The sequence below is a fragment of the Nematolebias whitei genome, chromosome 16, assembly GCF_014905685.2.
Source record: "Nematolebias whitei isolate Nwh7 chromosome 16, NemWhi1, whole genome shotgun sequence".
Lineage (NCBI taxonomy): Eukaryota > Metazoa > Chordata > Actinopteri > Cyprinodontiformes > Rivulidae > Nematolebias > Nematolebias whitei.
In genome coordinates this window covers 18,955,369-18,974,641 of record NC_056513.1, presented here as the reverse complement: position 1 = coordinate 18,974,641, position 19,273 = coordinate 18,955,369, and the positions used below count along the sequence as shown (strand labels likewise).

The 19,273-nt window shown below is 37.7% G+C and overlaps 1 protein-coding gene across 1 annotated transcript in view; it reads right to left on the bottom strand.

The window, feature by feature from the left end:
- Positions 1-18,347, bottom strand: part of helz (helicase with zinc finger) — a 63,335-nt gene extending 44,988 nt beyond the window's left edge. Inside the window, exons 1-12 of the mRNA XM_037689755.1 lie at positions 18,293-18,347; positions 9,583-9,825; positions 9,149-9,185; positions 8,521-8,645; positions 7,632-7,688; positions 7,275-7,323; positions 6,982-7,057; positions 3,600-3,798; positions 2,698-2,805; positions 2,423-2,561; positions 472-627; positions 75-345 (exon numbers count right to left, since the gene is read on the bottom strand). Of these exons, the coding sequence (XP_037545683.1) occupies positions 75-345; positions 472-627; positions 2,423-2,561; positions 2,698-2,805; positions 3,600-3,798; positions 6,982-7,057; positions 7,275-7,323; positions 7,632-7,688; positions 8,521-8,645; positions 9,149-9,185; positions 9,583-9,807 (1,442 nt within the window). The 5' untranslated portion in view covers positions 9,808-9,825; positions 18,293-18,347. The remainder of the gene's footprint in view (positions 1-74; positions 346-471; positions 628-2,422; positions 2,562-2,697; positions 2,806-3,599; positions 3,799-6,981; positions 7,058-7,274; positions 7,324-7,631; positions 7,689-8,520; positions 8,646-9,148; positions 9,186-9,582; positions 9,826-18,292) is intronic.
- Between the last annotated feature and the right edge of the window lie 926 nt (positions 18,348-19,273).

The following is a 19,273-nucleotide window of genomic DNA, read 5'->3' as shown; positions in this document are numbered from 1 at the left end:
TCTAATTTGTAGAACAGAAAATTATTGAATAGATTAAGAACCCCCAAATCTCTGGTGAGAATAAATTTACTCACTTGCTGACTTCCTTATACTGAGCAATCTCCTCTATGTAGAGCAGGTCGTGCAGTCGTGCCTGGTAGTTGTCTTTGGTCAGAGTTTTGTCCAGGACTGACTGTGTGAAGAGCTGATCTGCTGATAGAGGGATCTGATAGCGGGAAAGGAGGCTACGCTCCATATCAGCCATCGTCTCATTGTGACTGAATTCTACGATGGTCTTACACGAAGAATCCCAGCGCTTTGCTGTCATCAAGAGCTGCTGCCTGGCTGCCATTAAGTGTTCCAGGTCTGGAAAACACAAAGCAGGACAATGTAGAAAAGCATTACTGCACCATCTTTTAAATTATAAAATCTGTTTGGTTTTTCTATATGCACTTATCACATCTCTAGATGTTTGCATTGCTTTAACTGTACCTTCAATGGAAGCAGCATCCACCATGATGCGCTGCATCAGCACAGGCTCTGAGCCGAAGTCAAAAACGATGGTCTGTCTGAAGGTTCCAAAGATCTCGGTGCTGAAGCCCACCGCTATTTTGTAGACGCAGTGATCAAGACCATTGTCCGTTGCCACTGCCAAATCAGCAGAGTGAAGTAAAGTAAAAGTTACATCACAAAACGTAAACTTACAACTTACTGTTACCATCATAAAGTCTTCTACTCATCTATAACTAAAATGGAAATAAAATAAAGGGCAATTCAACCCTTTTAGGACTGTAAGCATGCCATGCAAATATCTAGTCCATCACTACGTCACGGTTCGTTTTTTACTGACTCACTTTATCCCAGTTTTTCTAAATAAGATTGAACATGACACACAACTGGCTGATTGATGGATAAGCTGCACTATTATTTTAAATAAATTATTTTACATGAGTTAGCACCTGCTGCACCTGTGTGCAGCCCACAGCTGCAGGAGAAACTTCCTCCTGCAGCTCCTCCTCCCTCTTCCTTCCTCCTGTTGACCTCTGATCTGCAGAGAAGTGGGCGTGGCCAAGAGCGCAGAGTGCAGCCGTGACAGAGAGCTGAGTTCATGATATTCTGTGTTCTTTTGGAGCATTTAGAGTTGAGAAAAATTGTTTAGAATATTGCTAAAATAAACTACTACTTGCTACTTGTACTACTATTCCTACGTCGCAGTTTATCACTTATCGTGGGGCTTCAGGGAACAGATCCCCCGTGATAAACGAGGGACTACTGTACACAAGATTCAGAAAAACAGACCTGAAATTCATTTCTGATCAAATATAAACAATTACAAATTAAACTATTCTAAAGCCAGGAAGGAATTAGAAATTTGTTTAGATGATCTGAAAATTTTACTTGATGCACAAAAACACACATCAAGTATTTGAGAGCTTGTCTAAAACTCATTTTCAACGTTAGGAGTAGATGATAAAGGACTCGGAAATTATTCCATTTTTAAACTGAACGATCGTGCATATAATACAATTTTTTCAATAATAATTTACAGTTATAATGAAAACAATTAAAAGTGCACCTCTACCTGAAATAACATTATCCCAGTTTAACAGTGAGTCATTAAACAACTGAGATAATGCTCTGACCAGTTGGAAAAATGCAAATTATTGTGATCTAGTTTCTTCCCTTGTAGTTCAAATAGAAAGTAACAAGGACAGGAGAGTTACATACAGTACAAGCTCTCCACGTAACAGGAATGTCCTTTTAGGTGGTGGTCGCTGAAGCCAAGAAAAAAAATAGATGGAACTGTTTCCAAATATTTTATTTTTATTTCAAAACCGCAACAAACCATGTCAAATGAAACCAAAGAAACTCTTATTGAGGAATCTGCAACCAAGAAAAGATGTCTGGTATCTGACTGGAGTTAAATTATTGACTGAAACTGGACACTGGTTTGAAATGAGTTTTGGATTGTGGTCCCTTTTGGTGACAGAGTTTGATTCTCCTGCTTAGATGCTGCCAGTTTGTGCCAGAGTCCAGTAACTGCCTGACGTCTTATCAAAAAGATTTGCCAAGAAGTTATGGCATCAAGAGTTTGCCCAGATGTTACAAGGCTACAGACGGGTGGCTGTACACACTGCTGAACCACCATGTCATGATGAAATTCATTAATTTGGATCCATCTTTAAATTCAATTGTTCATTAGTTTTTAATAAGTGAAGCCGATACTTAAAGATAAAAAAAAAAAAAAAATCCCTTTTCGATGACCATTTATCCCACTTGAACAGCTCACAATTGCCGTCTTATCTCGACTTATCTTGATTGTTTTGTGACTTTACATTTAAAAAAGTTTACAATTTAAGAAAACTATATTTTTATATTGTTGTAGCACCATCACAAATTTGAAAACCACCCTCCTTGGTCATGACAGATTACTACTGCTTACCCGTTTCCTCCCCTGGAGTCCATTCCTGGCAGCCATTGGAAACAGGTTGGAGGCGATCCCCAGCTGATACGCCTGTGATGAAGAAGTGTGGCCGATGGGCGTCGTACAGCAGAGCAATGCGGAACAGCTTTCTAGCCGGCTAGAAAAGCAAAATCCAAGGGTAACCAGATCATTAAAAATATAATATGTCGGAAGCAGAACCAAGTAAGAGTACAACCAAATTGTACTTTCGCGCACACAAAAAAGCCATTGAAACACAAAATGTTTCATCCTACCTTGCAAAACAAGGAAAAAATCCAGGAGTGCGAGGATTTCTTGGTGGTGACGGTAACAGAAAGGCTGGAGCTGGTCTCTGCAGTCACTCCCTCTAAACTGTCACTTAGCTGGAAAAAAAAAAAAGAAATGCACACATTCACGCTCAGTCAAAACGATCTTTGTGAAACCAATCAAATCTAGGAATAATTTTGGAAGCATGGTTTACAAATGCATTAACACTATAAAAGATTGTATCACAGAACACATGAAACTCAGTAATGAAACCACTAGTAATGCCACTGTTTGCTATAGCAACTATTCTCGCTACTCTTCCATTGGTGTGGTTAAAATCACAGCTTTCACAGGAGAAAACTGACTTCTAGAGGGTGTCATGGAGCTGCTTTAATATTGCTGTAACAACAGTACAATAAATGCTCAACACAACAAGTAAGCTTTCAAAAGTGCACAACAAAACTATTGCTGAAAATGTGAAAAAGATTGAAAAATGTAATGAAAACAGAATAAAATGGTTTAATTTGTATGTAACAAACTACCACAGAGCAATGCTCATGACAGCTATGACGCAAACATTTCAGTCAGATCTACTGTAAATGTGTGTTGGGTTTATTTTGCAGGTAACTTACTGCAATTTGGCCAAAGTATTCAATATACGCTAAAGTCTATTTCTCCTACTTATTAGCATAATTTATTTAGGCTAATGTCCAATTTTCAAAGTGCCAAACTGTGCATTTAACAAATATTAATGCTTGACTGAGCAGTAAGAAAACATTTTTCTGTGGCGTGACTAAATGTTAAGTAAACGTTACAAAATCTCACCCCATGAGTGAAAAATCATTCTCACTTTATTTTAAAGGTTTTCAACGGATACTCCTGCGCTTGCATGTCTCACAAAACCACTCACCACTTTCTCTGGGGACAGAGAGTTCATCCACTTTTCTATTAGGGTTTCCATGTAGTTTTCCGTGAAGTGCTTGCTCTCCTGCTGTTGTTTGAGGCGGATGAGTCGTGAGGCGTAACGTTTCTGCCACTCCATCAATTCCTCCTGTGAGTGAGCCGACGTACACCGGGCTCCATATCGACACAAGCCCTGCTCCAAGAACCTGTGAGGGAATTTAACAGCATACTAAAGTATGTAGTACACTTTTTTTTTTTTTTACACTCGTGTAACAAAATTAGGACTAAAAGTAAAAAACAAAGCAAATGCAGATGTTTCAACATGGGAAATTTTGAATTCCTTGTTCTGTTACTTGGATGAATATTTAATATTGGTTCAGATATCCTTTAAAAAATGCACTTACTCGAAGATGAGAAAAAAAAAAATTATTTGAAAAAATGGTTAATCATTGGGGCTCAACTGGCAGGACTGTTGTTACAAAATCACTAAGTGTGGTATTATAGATAAATAAACACATGAGATTTGTTTAAATTTGTAAGAAAGACCAGATTAAACAGAATCATAAATTCTGAATGACAAAAAAAGTCTGATGATGACAATTGTGGAATACAGTAGTCTCTCATTTATCGCAGGGGACCCGTACCCTGAAGCCCCACAATAAGTGAAAAATTGCAAAGTAGGAATAGTAGTACAAACAGTAAGTAGTAATTTATTATATATATATATATATATATATATATATATATATATATATATAAATATAAAGGCATTTTAAACCCTTCCCACACGCTTGCAATATTCTAAATGTTTCTAAACTCTAAATGTGCTAAAAGAGCACATAATGTCAAAATTTCAGCTCCCTGCCATACACCATCGCTCTTAGCCACGCCCACTTCTCCACTGCAGAGCGGCGAGCTGACACGCTGAAGGAGGAAGCTTCTCCTTCAGTTGTGGGCTGCACACATGTGCAGCAGGTGCTAAATAATTTTAAATAATTTATTTTAAATAAAAATGCCATGCTGATCGTGTGGCTCATCCATCAATCAGCCAATTGTGGGTCATGTCCAATCTTATTTTGAAAAACCACGATAGAGCAAGTCCGCGAAGAACAAACCGCAAAGTAGTGAGGGACTACTGCAGTGTAGGAATGTGCGATATACACGGTACATGGTAGAAACGATAGGAATTTAGCCTATAACGATAGAGATCTGTCTTCTACTGTCTAACCGCAGTAATGCTGTGTTTGATGTAAAATCAGAGTTTTCAGTTTAACCGTTACTTTTTAAAGTTGAAAACTGTGCGTAAGTGGTGTTAAAGTATTTTCTTCGAGAGCTAAGTAGCGGAGCTACAAGCCAACTACAGCCGGCTTGCCGTAGTGTTGCCGTATTTGAACGCATGCGCAAAATGCTGAGTTCCATCAAAAGGTTTTTTTTCTGTTGAAAGTTAAAGTAAGCGTTGGTCAGCTTTAGAGAAACCTGCTCTCTGATCTGTAAAAGAACGCTGTGTTGTGTGATTTTACTGCAAGATCCTCTGGTCAAAGCCACAGAGACTCATTTGTGTCAGCTCTCTTTAAAGCAGAAGGAGGCGCCCTCTAGAGGGTTGGAGGGTGAAGTGTTTCAGTGTAAATGCTGCTCTGTTGCTGTTCAACAAAGTTCATGCTCAATCATCTGTTGTTGTTCATTTGTTAAGTGAAAATACTGGAAACTGTTAAGAGTTAACAACATATTCTTTTGTTTAAAACATATGGCTAAAACTACATTTGATATGTTTTGCACTGTTTTGCACTACAAGAAAGAAGCCTAATGTGTTTATTATTTAAAAACTCTCTGGACCTAGTAGTGGAATTTTCTTAATTGAGATTATTTTGTGGTTTAGCAGCTTTCAAAATAAATTATGGCAAAAGGACACCCTATGCATTTTTTTCATTCCTATTGCAAGTTTTATACCAAAAACATATTGCGATATATATCGTTATCGCCACCCTTCACAATACATATCGTGATATGAATTTTATGCCATATCGCACATTCCTACTGCAGTGCGATATAGAGAGCAAACTGTGGTGCAATTCATTCTTGTGTGGCTGAGATTAAGTAAATTCAGTTGACTGTATATCCATCCCATGATGTCAGTCATTCTTTGTTGGGCAGCAGAGCACGGACTCCACTTATTAAAGAGATGAACGGATATGTGAACGCGAAAAGTGTCAGAACTAAACCTGTCAAACTTCAGAGGTGTGTTAGCAGGTGATTCTGTAGAGTCATCCTTCACCATATTCTCAGTGAGTGTGGCGTTTGTTCACAGAAGACAGTTTGAGAATAAATGTTGAACCTGTGAGTGGATGTTGTGGAATATCCAGACAATTTGATGGCATTTTCAAGTAAACATTTCCCCTTAAACATAAAACCATTACAATACAAAGAGATACTGATTTTTTTTTTCTTTCTATTACTGAAACAGTTTTGGCCTACAGGAATCTGTCTTGGGATGACAAAATTGTTTCAGTGAATCTTAAAACATCAGTGTGACGTCACGTGCGCCACAGTACGGCTGCGCTGACGGGAGCTCCGCTTCAACTCAAATCTTTTTTTGTTCTGTTGTTTTTGTCTTAACTTTTTAGCGACTACACTGTGCACCCATGCTACGGGTATGAACACAATGCACTTTTGGAGTTTTGCTGCCTTGCCATCGTGTCATTGTGGTTCAATTCCCGGCCCCCTTCCAGCCTCTGCCTCAGGCTTCGACCTGTCATGGCAGCCGTCTCCATGGTCCTCCATCTGCCTGCACGGACCGAACTCTACAGAACAGTACGGTTCCACGAGAAACCTTGGATGTTCTGTGTCTGCCGGACCTGGTTCTGAAGAGCAGTCATCGTTCGTTGCCGCGGTCGTTATTATCATCATGCTGCGAACAGGACTGCATTGCTAACATAATCGCACTGCTAAGAGAATCACACTGCTAACAGTACCATGTTGCTAATGGGACCATGTTGCAAAGAGAACCTCACTGCCAACAGAACCACTCTGCTAATAGGACCGTTCCGCTGTAAATTTATTTCTTTTTCACTTTTGGCGCCTTGTTTTTGTAATTTTGCTGCATGCTTTGGTATTTCTTGTTTTGTTTTTTTGACGAGTCAAGATGGTTCTTCTCGTCCTGAGTATTTCATTGCATGTTGACCTTGTGCTGATCTGCATATGACAATAAACCTAAACCTAACCTCAAGTGAAATAAATGAAATAAACAAGACCAGTGTTATTAGTCACGTTATGAATAAAAGCTCAGAATTTCGAATGACGCACGTGACGTGTTAATTGTTTTGGTATTTCCTGATTAAGAAAAAATAAAATCATTACAAAGTCATATCTGAGCTGAAGAGAGTTTATATTACCTTTTACAGAGAGTGTACTCCTCACTGCTGGTGACTCCTCTGGGAGGGGGCCGGAACTGCCAGCCATCTTGGATCTCTGTCAATACACAAGCAAAGTGATTAAAATAATAATAATAATAATAATAAAACTGCACAAAAAACTTTAGCTTCATCTGGCTGGAGAGGGTTAAGATTGAACTCAAGATGCCAGCTGAGTGTAAACAGAAATGTTCACGTAAATTATATCTAGTGTAAAGGAAAATCTGCTAATTTAAAGAAACATCAAAGCTCACACATTGTACAGATTTGCTCACCTTCATCCTGGTCATCTGTGTATTCTGGGGCCATCTCTCTTTTTACAGTCTGATTAAAAACAACAAAACAGTTGGGGGAAGATTATCATTATTGTTGTGTAAATCAGAGGCTTAGCTACATACAAGCAGCTGACAGACAATATTAATTAAAATATATATGTATTAATTTATTTAACAATCAAAATAAAACAAAACTATATATTTTACTTAGTGCTGAAACATAGCAATAAAATACACAGGATGCATCATACACAGCAAGTATCATTCTGTCTAATGACAAGAAGATAGTGAAAAGCTTAAAAGGAAGACAAGAAACGTGTACGCTGTAAACCAAAACCCTTGAGCATAAGGATTTACCTCTATTTCGGAGAAGAGCATTTTTAATCTGGTCAAGTCTTTTGTAATGATGCCATTCTGTGATGGAAGAGAGGAAGGATCTTCAGTAAGACTTAACACTCAGTGCATTAGTCATTCAATGTTGTTAAACACAACTATTCTGCTTCATCACTAATAAATAATGCATTGCAAACATTTGCTTATTAAAACGTCTAATTATTCTCAACAGGAAAACTGTTTTAAGAGACTGTTAGTGCCACAATGTGTAGCTTATGCATACAAAATGCAAAGCTGTGACGTTTCTTGCTTATATTTAGATTTCTGGTATGTTTAGTAGTTGCTTTTTCAATTTTCCACATGTGTTGGGTGAGTTCCTTTCAGTTACTGACCCGAAATACAACGAATGTTCTCTGAAAACACAGTGGTGATCTTGTGACAGAAGAATTTAGTTCTCCTTTTTATCAAGCATTTTTATATTTTTTTCTGACCTTGTGAACAGTGCATTGCAACACTTTGTTGTCATGCTTTAAATATCCATTTGTTTGCTTAGTGTAGCTTGGTTTGCACAGTCTGCACTGTGCATATTCTTTTTGCTTCCTCCTTTAAAATTCTCACTATATGGCAAGATGCTAATTTCCTCAGCATATTGTTCAGCATCAATACAGGAGGAGTCAATGAGATGACACCAATGAGTTTATTTTTCTTTTTTAATTTATTACTAATGCACTATTGCTGCTTTAACAATTTATATAGGTCTGACAAACTTCTAATAAAAAAAGGTAATCATTAAGGTGGATAATATAAATTAAGGCAAAATTAAATTTGAAAATAAAATTCTGCTGTTAGCAACTATAAAATTTGTGTAGCCGACATGTATGGATGTATTGTTTGAAATGCACATTAATCATACCACTGGCTCTCCATACAAGGCTTTAGACAGAATGACTGCCACCTCCTCCAGGCTACTGTCCAACAGCATGGTGCGCAAACTAGCCCGTAGAGAGCCATCTCCCCGAGCAATTTCTTCTGCCAGAACTGCAACAGAATGAAAATTACTGTTTGAACAGGTGGGAAGACAATCATATTAACCAGTTAGGTTTCCCATAAGATGTGTAATAAACCCTTAAAAATGCTGCAGAGGAAAACAAAAATGTAAAATTGTACAACATTCTGTCCATGGTTGGCCACAGCAGTTCCCTGATGTAACAGGCTTCTATATAAACATATGGGCCATCTGTATTTAAGTAATATAATTGACAATGAAGCCATTTTTACAAATAAGCACCTTGGTAAAATCATACTTTTTTTTTTAATTTTAGGGATTCAAGCAACGATAACTTCAAGTGTGCATGCTGGAAACAACTGCTGCTTTGTAGTTTTATGTGTGGGTCATCACGTTGCCATTTACTCGCTCATCAGTAAGTGAGAGCAGAAAAAAATGCATAGCAATAAACTGCATAGCTTTATGCACACATGGGATTGATATGCACACATAAACAACAGTTAAGGAAATTACTGAGGGAGATTTTACTACTCACCATTTTTGCAGTCTTCATTTGCTTCATCGTAGTTTTTCTGCAGACGACGGAAAGAAAGACAAAATACAATATCGTTATTACTGTTTTAAAGTATTTTACAATATGCTTAAAAAGCTTCTATGAAGACATGGCTGTAGAAACTAGAGTACCTTTTGCGCATAAATTGTAAATGGGATGAAAAAATAAGATGTTTTAATATTTCTATTGTTTCTGTAATGATGAAGATAGAAAGAAGGATTTTAAAATTCTATCCATCTTTTTTCAGTGTGGTGATTTTTTACAAGAATCACATGTCATAATTGTAAACCTTTTTAAATACATTTATTAAAAAATTTTCGGTTAGCCAAATCCCCAGGAAAAAATGTAAACAAAATACTGCTCGTAACTTACAGATTATATACATCCCAGTACTTGGAGAACAACATTGTCCTTACCAGCTGTAGAAAGGCAGCAATTCGGTAAAGCAGGGCACGGCTGCGTAGGGGGGCGATTGCCACAACCGATGAAGGGTTTGACAGGACAGGACCACTTGAGGGTGACGTTTGGGGTGCAAGAACAACCAGGGCATCTGTGCTGTGGGTGACCGTCGCCTCGTATTCCCGCCTGGCTAACGATTTGCTGGCTTCTTCACATGACTTCTCCGCTCTCCTGTCTGCCATGACTCAGGGACAAAACGTCTGGAAGTCACAAAAGATAAAGACCAGCATTAAACATCCTCTGAACAGATCAACTTTCCTTACTCCCTCTTTTGGTAAAAGTATACTCTATTAAATGAGTCAAACCTTATGAATGGTAAAAAGCAACAAAAGCCCAACTTTTCAGTATCAGGTCAGTTTACAAGACTTGTGTGGTTTGTAGTTTTCCAATTAAAGGATTGTATGACCATTTTGAAGTACAGTATGGGAGTCCCTCGTTTATTACAGGGGGTTCCTCTCTCAGTCCACCCACGATAAAATAATAAAAACTGCCCACTAAGGCAATCTGTATCTGTCATTTCCAGATAAACAATCTTGAGAGAGGGGTTACATTTCTTTTGTTTTGTTCTTCTGGTCAACAGTTGAAAAGTTGATTTTTTTCAGTGGGAATATAATACAGTGTTTAAAACACGTTAGTTAATAACGTTTTATTGCTCAGCAGCTGTGATATTTAATTGAATATAGTGAATAAAAATAAAAACATTCTAAAAGTTGATGTTTCTTTACATATTTTGTAGCATTGTTTGTGGGTTTGCGAGGGGGCCTCAGCCAGAAGCTAATGCTGTTTGGGGGGCCATGACATGTAAAAGTTTAGGAACCCATGCTCTAAACTCTCTAAAAGAGCACAGCATGTCATGATCTGCGCTCTCTCTGCCACCTGCCGGCGCTCTCGGCCACGTCCACTTCTCCACTGCAGAGCGGAGATCATGAAGGAAGGAGCTTCTCCCTGCACATGTGGGCTGCACACAGGTGCAGCTGGTGCTAAATAGTTTTAAATAATTTTAAAATAAATTTAAAAAATCCATGTCGATTGTGTAGCTCATCCATCAATCAGCCAACTGTGTGTCATGTCCAATCTTAATTTGAAAAACTGCGAAAGAGTGAGTTTGCGAAAGTCAAACCACGAAGTAGCGAGGGACTACTGTGATATTTAGTCAAACAGCTATCAATGATTAGGACGGCAATAATCAAGCTGAGATCGAACAAACTTAAGCCAGGTCCTCTGGATGAATTTAAATTTTTAAAAAAAATTTAAAAAATGAAAAATTTAGGGGTGCACTGATAAATTGGCCTCGATTTCCTTAATTTTGGGAAATCGGCCGATACTTGCATAAGAAGCCGATTTCCCCAATTTTTTTTTGTTTTAACAATAATTGTCTGAACTTCATTTATATTTCAGAGCACTACCTCATGGCCAGTTAAAACAAGTTTGTATTGTTTCTAGGATATTGTTCAAGGGTATGTTTTTCAACAAAATAATATTGGAAAATTGAAGGTGCATTGTGACCTTATAACACCTGACAGTGTCGTTTATAAAACAAAAATCGATATCGGCAGGTCAGACTTTTTAGAAATCGCTGATCGGCAAGAAAACTGCAATCAGTGCACCCCTAAAAAAAATTTAACTTGTTGAAAAATGTTTCATCTTTTATCCAAAAAACTGTCAGTCTGAGGAGCTGCAATAAACTCATTCAATCTGAGACCTCTGTATTTTTCTTCATATTCTGTGACTGTTTTCACAGCTGATGAGGTACTATGTATAAATCTGTTAGAGCATTTATTCACATAGGCCATGCTATTCCTGTAAGGACCAGATGTGGAATTTTGAATTCAAGACAAAGAAAATCCAATCTAACTTGATCATACTTAAAACATGTACTGTATAAGTGAAAATGTTTAAAAATGTAAGAAGGTAACCAAGTTATTGCTGAGTCCAAAACATAAAATGCATCAGAAAAGGTTCTAATAGGACCCAGATTTACAAGAGGATGTGTAGGTGTACAAACCGGATTCCAAAAAAGTTGGGACACTAAACAAATTGTGAATAAAAACTGAATGCAATGATGTGGAGATGGCAAATGTCAATATTTTATTCGTAATATAACATAGATGACAGATCAAAAGTTTAATCTGAGTAAATGTAACATTTTGAAGGAAAAATATGTTGATTCAATATTTCACTGTGTCAACAAATCCCAAAAAAGTTGGGACAAGTAGCAGTAAGTGGCTGCCAAAAGGAAATTGAGCAAATAACAAACAGCTGGAAGACCAATTAACACTAATTAGGTCAATTGACAACACGATTGGGTATAAAAAGAGCTTCTCAGAGTGTCAATGTCTCTCAGAAGCCAAGATGGTAAGAGGATCACCAATTCCACCATTGTTGCGCAGAAAGATAGTGAACCAATACCAGAATGGTGTTACCCAGCGTAAAATAGCAAAGACTTTTAAGTTATCATCATCAAATGTGCATAACATCATCAAAAGATTCAGAGAATCTGGAACAATCGCTGTGCTTAAGGGTCAAGGCCGTAAAACTCTACTGGATGCTCGTGATCTCCGGGCCCTTAAACGTCACTGCACCTCAAACAGGAATGCCACTGTCAAGGAAATAACAGAATGGGCTCAGGAATACTTCCAGAAAGCATTGTCAGTGAACACAATCCACCGTGCCATCCACCGTTGCCAGCTGAAACTCTACAGTGCAAAGAGGAAGCCATTTTTAAGCAAGCTCCACAAGCTCAGACATTTGCACTGGGCCAGGGGTCATTTAAAATGGAATGTGGCAAAATGGAAGACTGTTCTGTGGTCAGATGAGTCACGATTTGAAGTTCTCTATGGAACACTGGCGATGCCATGTCATCCGGACCAGAGAGGACAAGGATAGCCCAAGTTGTTATCAACGCTCCGTTCAGAAGCCTGCATCACTGATGGTATGGGGTTGCATGAGCGCTTGTGGCATGGGCAGCTTGCATGTCTGGAAAGGCACCATTAATGCAGAGAACTATGTTCAGGTTCTAGAACAACATATGCTCCCATCTAGACGTCATCTCTTTCAGGGAAGACCCTGCATTTTTCAACACGATAATGCCAGACCACATTCTGCAGCAATCACAACATCATGGCTACGTAGGAGAAGGATCCGGGTACTTAAATGGCCAGCCTGCAGTCCAGATCTTTCACCTATAGAGAACATTTGGTGCATCATAAAGAGGAAGTTGTGACAGAGAAGGCCCAAGACGATTGAACAGTTAGAGGCCTGTATTAGACATGAATGGGAGAGCATTCCCATTTCTAAACTTGAGAAACTGGTCTTCTCTGTCCCCAGACGTCTGTTGAGTGTTGTAAGAAGAAGGGGGGATGCCACACAGTGGTAAAAATGGACTTGTCCCAACTTTTCTGGGATTTGTTGACGCCATGAAATTTGGAAACAACAGATTTTTCCCTTAAAATAATACATTCTCTCAGTTTAAAACTTTTGATCTGTGATTTGTGTTCTATTCTGAATAAAATATTGGATGTTGGCCCCTCCACATCATTGCATTCAGTTTTTATTCACAATTTGTTTAGTGTCCCAACTTTTTTGGAATACGGTTTGTAGATATAGCCTCCTTCGTGTAGTTTGGTAGTTTTCTGCTTTGTAACTTCCAGTGGCTGAAGCATTAGCAGTAGTTTGCTTTTATTATCTTAACAATGGAAAAAACTAACTCTGTAATCTGTACACCCTTTGTGCAAGTACAGAGGGTCAGTTAAAAGGTTTCAGGTTTCCTGACAAGTTTGATCACTTAACAGAGGCTGTCTTTAAAAGTGTTGACACAAACTCTGAGTTGAAGGTATCTTGAAAGAGTCCAGGACAAATAATGCATGGTAGGGCGGGTGGGGGAACACATTCGCTTTGATATATGAAGTAGACAAACTTGCTTTCTAAATCCAAGTAAAATTAGATTTAAAATTAAACGTTTCACCCCCCAAAAAACTAAATTCAAGCTATATCCTTCTTCCACTGTTTGGTCATGTACAATTCTAAGAATTGTTCCAGTTGCTCACTTATTTTATTAATATTTTTACATAACACCTTCTTATTTAAACCTACTACAAACAATTTAAAAAAATTACGTTTATAAAAACGCACATACAAATAATCACAAGTCTTGCTTTAGTGAGGAGGAGTGTGAGAAATTGCAGATGGCTATGAGAAGATAGAGCTACTTTTCTGCACATCAGGATATAATGGATACATGGAATCATGTTCTATTTGTAGGATAAATAACTCTTCGTTTATTTTATTTTTAAAATCACGTCGATGTTAATCTTGAGCAATCAGGTGCAGTCACTTGTAGAAACTTTTGAACTAAATGGTCAAGTTTACAGTTTTGTTTACACTTTGCAGCGTTCAGGATTGAAACCAAAATGACTGATTTCCTTTTTCCAGCAAAGTGGTTTCAATGCTGGTTTGGACCCAGTGCCTAATTTCAAGGCAGCTCTGTTTCCACTGCCAAAACACAAGTATACAGCCAAAAAAACATTTATTGTTGGTCATTTAGAAGCTGAGATGATAGAGCCCAACTATAGGTGCTATACAACAAAAATTGCCAAAAACAGCCACCATGATCTTTCTGCCACATAAATACCTCAGGAATACACTCTGCAAGTCTCGCTGCAGCCCCAGACAGACTACCATCTTATTACAGACAGAAAAAAAAAAAAAAAAAAAAAAAAAAAAAAAAAAAAAAAAAAAAAAACAGTAGTATGAGTTTTTATAACTGCTTATTGTTGTTGCTGTTGTCCATTGTTGTCATCTTTCTTTGTTGAAATCAGGTCTCTCTTGTAAATGAGTCCTCGAGGCTCAATGGGATTTACCTGTATAAATAAAGGTTGATTGATTTATAATACACTTGTTCTGCTCTGCAACCTTAAGAGAATTTGGCCTGGTGACACTTAAGCTGGGTCTCCATTGATTGCAACAGATTTTCCTAAGAGCAGAACAGTGACAACCATATCTGACAGCAATTAATGGTGAGGTTTGAAACTACAGAGATGTGAGAGAAATGGTTGAACGGCATAACAGACCAAACCACATATAAGGAAATAAGAGAAAAAAATGGGCTGTGGATTACTGGGAAGTTGTGAACTTTCAAAATAAAATGTTGTAGATAGCTGAGTCAAATGACTCGGTGTTTTAGAATTCACCAGAGTTTGTCGTAGTGTTTTGGTCTCTGACATGCTATGAAGTGCTTCTGTGGTTCTGTCAAAAAGAAACAAATCTGTGCAAACTTATTTTTACTAGGCTTGTCACAAAAAAACAATAAATCAATGAATCGCATGATAAATGAAAATGATCAACCTCATTTTCATTTATCGGCTTTATCGCGTCTTTGTGTGTCTCGCTTTATCCTGGACACCGGATGACAAAAGCTCAACTCCGGTGCTCTTCACTGACCCCTTCCTTTCTCTTTTCTCTTTAAAAACCATTTTAAGCGTCCAAAATCGCGTTTTTGGATCGTTAAAAGCAACTAAGCTGAGAAGCTAAGCTACAAGTTAAGCTACAGGCCGACCTCGGGGAAAAAAACTCTGTCTTGTCGAAGCTCCAAAATTCACAGTTGAAACCTGTGCCTTAGTGTAAAAAGTTGCTTTTCTCTGAAAAAAAAAAAGCTGAGAACTTGTTTACAGATTTTTTTTTTAATTTTTATTAAAAGCTTTGTGTGAAAAATGCTATGCTAAAGAGCTCGAACCACACCGAATGTCTGCCAAACCGAAAAACAGGAACGAGAAACAGCCCATGTCGCGTCAAGGGGCCTCCCTCCCATTTCCTTCAAGAGACATGCTGCTCGCTCCCTCACTATCCATCCTTCAGTTCCAACAGTCTTATACTGCCATTAAGTGGTCAAAAAAGGTAGTACACACAAAAATTAACCAACATTTCTTCTTAAATTTGACATTTCTAATTATTGTCAAATTTCAAACATTATCGTTTATCGCAATAACTTCTGAGACAATTAATCGCCCAGCAAAATTTGTTATCGTGACAGGCTTAATGTTTACTTCATACATCACATATGCAACACCCCTCGCCAACCAAAGCAGCTGCTTTATCTTATTTTTTTGGAACTTTGAAATCACTAGCATGTTAAATGACACACCCCTGAATCAATGTGAAACTTAAGACAAAAAAGATTTATATCAACAAACAATATCTCATTATTTACTTCTTAAAATCCTAACATGGCAAACAGTCTCATGGACAGCTTAGCATGATTTTTTTTTCTCATAAATTAGCAGAATTCAATCAAACCAAACAGTGTTCGACACTTTGCTGTGGTCAAACACAGAATGATAACTGCTGGTAACCAGATAAACAAGATAACTACACAAAACCTGATGCAAGAGCACTAGAACTATTGACATTTGTTAAAAAAAAAATTTGCAAAGACATAATTCAGACAGAGGTGTAATTTTATTATGTATACATGTTATATATATGTATTATGTTTATGTATGTTATTATCTATTTAATGGGTTAAATAGATTAGCAATCAGAGCATTTGTTATGTTCAGAAGACGCCCCCTCTTGATCTCAAAGAACACTGAACAGTGAAGCTAGCTTATATGAATGTACACTTTTTGCACTTATTCAGAAACAGCAGATATACCGTCCATTGTTAGTTGCTATGGTTCTTTTTAATTAAAAAGCAAGCCAAGACACATTTTTGTTTGTGTTTCACATTAATCTATATCGCATACAAACTTTAATTCAATTATATCAGCAGATTTAAAGATGTTACATCCTAGTGTAAAAATGGATTTCCGAAATTAAAACTTTTGAAAATGCATCAACTCTATACTATATATTTTAGCTAACTGAAATCAATGATTTTAGTAGACTGAGTTTCACGATGACTAAAACTTAATATTTAGGTCAAAAGACAAAAAAAAATCCTAAAATTTGCATCATAATTTATACTACTGGTCAGATATAATTAGTTAACCAAAATGTAGGTCACAGATAATGTCTGTTGTGTTAGCCTTCGATAAAACTGAGTTTAAAAAATGTAAACTGATTAAAGATGAAGTTCACAATTTAGCCGTATAACATGTTGAAATAAATCCATCTATACAGTGATGGTGGGGGGGTCACCTGTCCTTTTGCATGGATATGAACTTGTGCTGTCTTTGGAAAGTATAAAAGTGTATAAAAAAAGACAATGGTGGAATAATAAGAGCATCATTTTTGTGGCAATTAGCACTTTTATTTAAAAAGAAAACTACAGAGCTTTTATCAGTCAAGCTACAATCAAATGTATTTTTCTTTTAAGAAATAAAAAGTGGCTGAATAAAAGCTTGTGAATCTGAACTGCAGTCTGTAATCAATACGGTTTGGCCTTCTTCACACTAAAACAGCTTAGATGAAAATTTGGAGGGTACACGGTGACCTAATGGAGAACGCCATATCCTCAAATACTCAAACTTGGCCAGTAGCCTAATACCATTTGGTCCCATTTCCACCGATCTAGTTTCACAGCTGGAATTGCAGCTGGAACTGCTGCTTTTACCTTGTGGCAAATTAAAAAAAAAAGTAAAATGCTTTATCAAAAGGCTAATTAAAGTCATTCTCTTCAAAGAAGGCTGTCAAATCGAGCAAAACGATGAGAAATTGTCACACAAGCCCTCAATACAACCTGGAACATTGTGACTGTGTTTTGAAAGTGTTCAGGCCATATTTCATAAAAAAAAAATTATTTCAGCAAAACATTTGCAAAGAGAGGGTTGACATTTGCTCAAAATAGGAAGTGCAAAGAAAAATAGTACTCAAGGTAAAACATGCACAGAAGTGGCATGAGCTTAGTACCAACTTTTTTTTTTTTTTTTTTTAAAGAGGCCAGTTTATAATTAAGGCATTACAGATATATACATGTAGCTGGAGTTAGATCCAGAGGTAAAAACAAACAGTTAGGAGGTAGATGGGTACCTTCCTCTTTCGCCATCATGTGATCAATCAGGGGTGACATACTGCGAATTGTTTAGTGGATCAGAGCTGACTTTATGACTTGAGGCAGACTCAAAACGGAACTTCTGATATAACGTTATTTAGGCTGGCAGCATGGTTGCAGAAAAGAGCTGCAGTTGTAGTATATTAAAGAATACACACACTTCTAAACTACGACGATTACTCCCCCACCCCCGTCCCCCCCAGTGGATAGTTGGGAGATTTTGTTTGTCAAGCAAACTTATCAAGAGTGCTGCAAATCGGAGAGCGATGACGGCAGCGTCTACAAAAAGCCCCGAAAAAATGTCCACACGGTGTTTATTAACTCACGTACCTCGCTATTAGTTCAACGATGTCGCCAGTAAACCGAGTGTGCCTAGCTAGCATTTAGCACGGCGGCCAAAACACGGCCATTCCTGGCACCGAAGTGGTCAGCTCACAAGAATAGCTGGTTCCTTCGTGTTAGCAGGCTAGGCTAGCTCGGGTTCGCCCGAAACAAAACGGGCCCTGAAAATTTCGCCACCGTGTTTAGGCGCACGTAATCCGCATGACACCACGCTGTTGTCCGTGCATGAGCTCAAAGCGTTCGCCCGTGTGCTAATGATTCGTGAAAGGGATCTTAGTCGGCGGCCCTGCGGTGTAAAAGGCAAGGAAAGGGGCTAAAATTGGGAAGTCAACACTTACCTAGCTTTACTTTCTACGCCATCTTGGATCCACTTGTCAGTTGTCAGACCGACGCAAAGCATAGTGGGATGTGCCGAGCTGAAGGTTGCGAGGACTTCATGTGTGCGTGCGTGTGCGCGTGTCTTTGTTTACGTGTTCGTGCAAGAGGACAAAATTATTAATCGCCAGAAAGTGTTACTTTGAGGCGGAGAAGTACTCTGAGTTTGTTCTGGGAAAAAGTGCAATGTTGTAAGTAAAAGTAAAAGTTCATGGAAATCAGAAAAGTCTTGCAAATTTTTTTTTAAAAAAGCATACATTTTAAATGATGTGTCCTCTAAACATACATTTAATCATGTTTTTCATCCATAACCCATGTTAATTTATCTAATCTATCTTCATGCTTTAGGTTTACATATTTCCATAAATGAAGCTAATCAACACCAAACTGCTCCCACATTTTGAACTGTGCACATTGGAAAATCAAAAAATACATATATTTCTTTTTTTTTTTTTTTTAATAAGAATTAAATGGTTGCAACCTTTGGAAATGAATGTATTTGAAATGGTGTTGCTTTTAACTTAAGACAACTAAAGACAACTATATTCAACACATGGATTTTGTCCAAACATCAGCTTATTTATATACCATACCATTTTATTTATAGAACAGCGACAAGGCCAACCAAAGTGCTGTACAGACAGAACAACAGGCAACACATAAAGCAATATACAACATGAGGTCAATCAAAATATAGACATAAAAATATAGTGCCAAGTCACAACAGAAGTCGTCTCAAGACACTGAACAGAAACATTCATATATATAAAAGTAAGTTAACATTTAACTGCTTTGAATTTAACTCCATTGCAGAACTCTCATCTTGAGCAAGCACGAAGGCAAAAGTGGAAAGGAAAAAGTCCCTCATAAGAAAGCAGAACCAGGCTCAGGACAAGCGGCCATCTGCTTCGACTGGCTGGGTTTGAGAGAAACAGGAAGGAGGA